Source organism: Sapajus apella, unplaced genomic scaffold (assembly GCF_009761245.1).
Source record: "Sapajus apella isolate SASKATOON/1434 unplaced genomic scaffold, GSC_monkey_1.0 scaffold6, whole genome shotgun sequence".
In the NCBI taxonomy this organism is placed as follows: domain Eukaryota; kingdom Metazoa; phylum Chordata; class Mammalia; order Primates; family Cebidae; genus Sapajus; species Sapajus apella.
Genome location: NW_022436946.1, coordinates 75,008,038 through 75,013,772, shown reverse-complemented (window position 1 = coordinate 75,013,772; position 5,735 = coordinate 75,008,038). Strand labels below are relative to the sequence as shown.

The following is a 5,735-nucleotide window of genomic DNA, read 5'->3' as shown; positions in this document are numbered from 1 at the left end:
AGGGGGAGTGCAGTTTACTGTAGCTGTAGCCTCAGCCTTTCTGGGCTCAGGTGATTGTCCCACCTCGGCCTTCCCAGTAGCTGGAACTACAGATGCGAGCCACCTCGCCCAGCTAATTTTTGCATTTTTTATAGCGATCCAGTTTCATCATTTTGCCCAGACCAGAAAGATTGCTTGAGACCAGCTTGGACAACATACCTTGTCAGAAGGGGAAAAGAAAGGAAAGGAAAGGGGAAAGAAAAAGAAAAGGAAGGAAGAAAGAGACAAATGTATTATTAGAGAACAGAGGCATCACTGGGCCGGGTGGGGGGGTTCCCTACTAGGGAAGCTGAGGTGGGAGGATCTCTTCAGCCCAGGAGATGGAGGCTGCTCTGAGCTATAATCACATAACTGCACTCTAGCCTGGGTGACCACAGAGTGACTCTGTCTCAAATTTTAAAATGGTGGCTTAGCTGGGCGGGGTAGCTCACGCCTGTAATCTCAGCACTTTGGGAGGCTGAGGTGGGCGGATCACCTGCGGTTGGGAGTTTGAGACCAGCATGACCAACATGGAGAAACCCTCTCTCTATTAAAAAAAATACAAAATTAGCCGGGCGGGGTGGCTCACACCTGTAATCCCAGCACTTTGGGAGGCCGAGGTGGGTGGATCACGAGGTCAAGAGATCGAGACCATCCTGGTCAACATGGTGAAACCTCGTCTCTACTAAAAATACAAAAAATCAGCTGGGCATGGTGGCGCGTGCCTGTAATCCCAGCTACTCAGGAGGCTGAGGCAGGAGAATTGCCTGAACCCAGGAGGCGGAGGTTGCGGTGAGCCGAGATAACGCCATTGCACTCCAGCCTGGGTAAAAAGAGCCAAAATCCAATCTAAAAAAAAAAAAAAAAAAAAAAAAAAATTATCCGGACATGTGGTGCATGTCTGTAATCCCAGCTACTGGGGGCGGGGGTGTTAAGGCAGGAGAATCGCTTGAACCCAGGAGGCAGCGGTTGCAGTGAGCCAAGATCGTGCCATTGCACTCTAGCCTGGGCGACAAGAGTGAAACTCCGTCTCAAAAACAAACAAAACAAAACAAACAAAAAATGGTGGCTCACGCCTGTAATCCCAGCACTTTGGGGGGCTGAAGCAGGTGAATCACAAGGTCAAGAGTTCAAGACCAGCCTGGCCAACATGGTGAAACCCTGTCCCTACTAAAAATACAAAAATTAGCCGGGCGAGGAGGCTCTTGCCTGTAATCTTAGGTACTAGGGAGGCTGCGGCAAGAGAATCGCTTGAACCCGGGCGGCAGAGGTTGCAGTGAGCCAAGACAGTGCCACTGCACTCCAGCCTGGGCAAGAGTGACACTCCGTCTCAAAAAATAAATAAAAATAAAATAAAAATAAAAAATAATAGAAATGTCAAAAAATTTCAAGGAATCTCCTCTACTGTTCAAACCACGGGAACTATCCGTGGTTGGGTGGGTTCAAGGCTGCATTAGTTAAAAGGGCGCCACAGTCCCACTACTGGGGATGATAAGGAGGGAGGATTTTTTTTTTTTTTTTAACTCCCCAGAGTTTAAAACCAACTGGGCAACAAAGCCAGATCCCATAGCTTTTTTTTCTATCCATTTATTTATTTATTTTTACTATGCAAATCTCACTACACAGACCCTATAACTTAAAGGCCCTTATTCTGCCCTGTACTCAGCTATCTCAGGCAGGAAACAGAATAATCTGAAAACCTGGTGCCAGAGGAAGTAAACATAGTGGCCAGGGATCAGAAGCTGTGGGGGACCTAAGAAGTATTCATTCTACAAGTATCAGTTCCTTCCTCTTGAGAAAAATACTGGGCTTAACCACGCCTTCCTGAGTCCATCATTAAGACTCCCGCAGCTTTCCACTGGAGTCCTGGAGCCCAGAGCCCGGTTTCTCCTACCGGGTGCGCTGGAGACGGGCTGCTCCTGACAGAAGGAACCCCCTGCGAGCAGCCCAGAAACCAGCGCACTTGTGCGGCCTCGGAAGAAGCCGGGGCTCTAGGAGACGGAGGCGACGCCTGGAATCCAATGAGAAGGGAGCGGATGGAGAGGAGGGGCTAGCCAAAATCCCTTAAAATAAGACCCAGCTGTAAACGCAACTCTAGTCGCCTACCTCCAGCTCTTCCTTTGGGTTTGCGGTTGTGCTCTGGTCTCCTGCAGGGCCGGCAGCAGCATGGACACTCCCAGACGGTTTCCGACGCTCGTGCAACTGATGCAGCCAAAAGCAATGTCATTCGAGGTGCTCGGTCAGCTCCCCAAGCAGTTCGGGTTCCACCCTGATTTTCTGAAGAATCCGAAGGTAGTTCGCCTTGAGGTTTGGCTGGTGGAAAAGATCTTCGGTGAGCGGACTAGGGACGGGTAACCCCCATGCGGCTTCTTTCTGCCCCCATACCTACACCCGACATGGTCTGGCCGTGTTCCAGGGCAAACCTCCCCAGTAGCCAATGTCCTCTGGCTGTCTCCTCCTTCCAACTTCCTCTCCCAAGACCCCTGGGAGCTACCCGTCGCTCACAGCCTCTCTGCTCCCCGCGCAGGCAGGGGCGGAGAGCGCATCCCGCAAGTCCAGGGTCTGTCCCAAATCCTGATTCACGTGAATCACTTGGACCCCAGAGGCGAGGCTGAGATCTTGATATTTGGGAGGCCTTCTTACCAGGAGGACACAATCAAGATGATCATGAACTTGGCTGACTATCACCGCCAGCTCCAGGCGAAAGGTACGAGGTTGGGAAAAGGGCTACCTGGAGCAAATCCTGGCTCCGTAGGAGTGATCCTGGGGTTTTCTGGCTGCTGGGGCGGCAGTTTCGCCCTCCCAGTCGGCCCACAGTTGGTGAGTGAGGGAGGGGGCGGTTCTGGTCGCCACCGATCGAGAAGGCCAAATTAAACCTACGTTCTGGAATTCCCGGCTCCTACTCCCGCAGGCCGCATGGGTGACTGTCCTTTTTTAGAGAGGATATAGGGATACAGCTGTGGCCTCTGCACACTCTTCTTCCAGGCTCAGGAAAGGCCCTCGCCCAGGATGTAGCCACTCAGAAGGCCGAAACCCAGCGGTCTTCAATAGAAGTCCGGGAAGCCGGGACCCAGCGTTCGGTAGAGGTTCGGGAGGCCGGGACCCAGCGTTCGGTGGAGGTCCGGGAGGCCGGGACACAGGGTTCTCCCGTGGAGGTGCGAGAGGCCGGGACCCAGCGATCTCCCGAAGCTGCCAGCAAGGCACGGACCCAGCGGTTTTACGTGGATGCCCGGGACCCAGTTACTGGATTATGAAGGCATTTCAGGCCCTGGAACCAGAGCCAGTCAGGGGTTAAGTGGAAGCCCGATACACTTAATCCCCAGAAGGTGGGGTTGGGGGTGGGGAAATGATGATGTGAATTGCTTTTGTTTTACTGCTTCTGTTGAATGGTTGCAAACACAAACTTGAGTTCTAATAAAGAATTGCATTTCCCTAACGTCTTTTTTTTGGAAGGTAGAGGGGAGGGAATGCCCATTCCTATGTCAGCCCAATTCTGCCCTGCGCCGCTCTCTACCTCGAGGCAGGTGGGACCTCGGGTTCTTAGCCGCCCAAGGTCGCAATCTAACCCGGCTGCGCTTGGATGTGCCCCTTGTGCTCCTTAACCGCACTCACCTGGCTTACCCAGGTGAGAAGCCTCTCGGGCACACTAGGAAATCTCTCCAATCCCGCTCTGGTTCTACTCAAGGTGACTTGGGATGAGAAAATCGGGTCGCTTGGGGCTCAGCTGGATTTGGAAAGCCCTGGGTGTATTGCAACTCTGCCACATACCACTTTCCCAGCTGGGGAAAATGACATCGGGGAAGGAGGAAACAGAGAGAACCGAGCTGCGCTCTCGGGCTGCACTGTTCCGTTGCAGTTTTCAGGTCTTGCTTGGGTCACCGACTTTGCACCAAGGTCGTGGACACCAAGATGCAGGCATCGGCTACTCTTTCCTCAGTTACTATGGCAGCGAAGAGTCCCAGCAGAGAACACTTTGGCTTCCCTCGGGTCACAGCTCGGGTTGGGGCGCTGAGATGGTTTTGCGAATTAATCTAGGAGGATGCAAGCCAACAGCTGGGTGCTAGGATTAAACAACAGCACGCAGTAATTCTATAATTATGAATTTTTTCATGTGAGTGTATGTGTTTTTTTTTTTTTTTTTTTTTTTTTTTAGTCTTGTTTCCCGGGCTGGAGTGCAATGGCTGGATCTCGGCTCACCGCAACCTCCGCCTCCCAGGTTCAGGCAATTCTCCTGCCCCAGCCTCCTGAGTCCCTGGGATTACAGGCACACGCCACCATGCCCAGCTAGTTTTTTGTATTTTTAGTAGAGACGGGGTTTCACCATGTTGACCAGGATGGTCTCGATCTCTTGACCTCGTGATCCGCCCGCCTTGGCCTCCCAAAGTGCTGGGATTACAGGCTTGAGCCACCGCGCCCGGCCTTGAGTGTATGTGATATTGTGCCAGAATTGCTAGCCTTTGCTTACAGTAATAACTAAAATAAGCAGCCCAGGATAAGTAAGATCTGTGTGTAAACAAATGCTTATCTTGACTTCTGTAAACCACTGAAGTAACAAACAGAATGACAAAAGTCCCCTGGCCCTTGGAATGTCCAGAGACCACCGCCCTCGTCTCCGCCCAGGAGGTGAATCACACAATCCCCTAGCCCTTGGAATGTCCGAAACCTTTTCATCCCCATCCCCGCACCTCACCCCCACTCCCAAGGTGGTTTTTCGGGTATAAAAAGTCTTGGCACCCTCCTTTTGAGGCCACAGGTTGGAGAGACGTGAGTCCTCTGTGGTCGCCGGCATAATAAATGACCCTGCAATCTGGCATACTTTTGTCATGGTGCTAACTTTCTACGCTCGGTCCAATACAACATGTACACGTTTTTTTTTAACCAACCAAGAATCACTGATAATTTTTACTTTATTTTGAAGACGAGTCTCAATCTGTTGCCTAGGCTGGAGTGCAGTAGCCCGATCTTGGCTCAATGCAACCTCTGTCTCCCGGGTTCAAATGATTCTCCTGTCTCAGCCTCCCGAGTAGCTGGGACTAACAGGCCCATGCCACCATGCCTACTAATTTTCGTGTTTTTAGTAGAGACCCGGTTTCACCACGTTGGCCAGGCTGGTCTCAAGCTCATGACCTTGGGTGATCTGCCTGCCTCAGCCTCCCAAAGTGCTGGGATTACAGGCCTGAGCCACCTTGCCCGGCCAAGCCAATCGCTGATAATTTTTAAAAGTTCAAAGCTGGGCCGGGCGCGGTGGCTCACGCCTGTAATCCCAGCACTTTGGGAGGCCGAGGCGGGTGGATCACGAGGTCAAGAGATCGAGACCATCCTGGTCAACATGGTGAAACCCCGTCTCTACTTAAAATACAAAAATTAGCTGGGCATGGTGGCGCACGCCTGTAGTCCCAGCTACTTGGGAGGCTGAGGCAGGAGAATTGCCTGAACCCAGGAGGCGGAGGTTGCGGTGAGCCGAGATCGCGCCATTGCACTCCAGCCTGGGTAACAAGAGCGAAACTCTGTCTCAAAAAAAAAAAAAAAATAAAAAAAAAAAAAAAAAAAGTTCAAAGCTAACTTTAAATATCAGGGGAATGTCTATCACAGACTCTTTTGTCACCACTCATTATCACTCCAGTTTAAAACAATTATGTATCTTATAATAAGGGAATTACTACATAAAGCTGAATTTACAAGAATTTATTAACAACTTTTAACCGGTAATTTTATTA

General features: G+C 51.2%; 1 protein-coding gene across 1 annotated transcript; it reads left to right on the top strand.

The window, feature by feature from the left end:
* Positions 1-1,788: 1,788 nt before the first annotated feature.
* Positions 1,789-3,447, top strand: KHDC3L (KH domain containing 3 like, subcortical maternal complex member). The gene is made up of 3 exons (XM_032275518.1): positions 1,789-2,350; positions 2,546-2,725; positions 3,004-3,447. The coding sequence occupies exons 1-3, from the start codon at positions 2,185-2,187 to the stop codon at positions 3,270-3,272; spliced, it is 615 nt and encodes a 204-aa protein (XP_032131409.1). The 5' UTR covers positions 1,789-2,184; the 3' UTR covers positions 3,273-3,447.
* Positions 3,448-5,735: the final 2,288 nt, after the last annotated feature.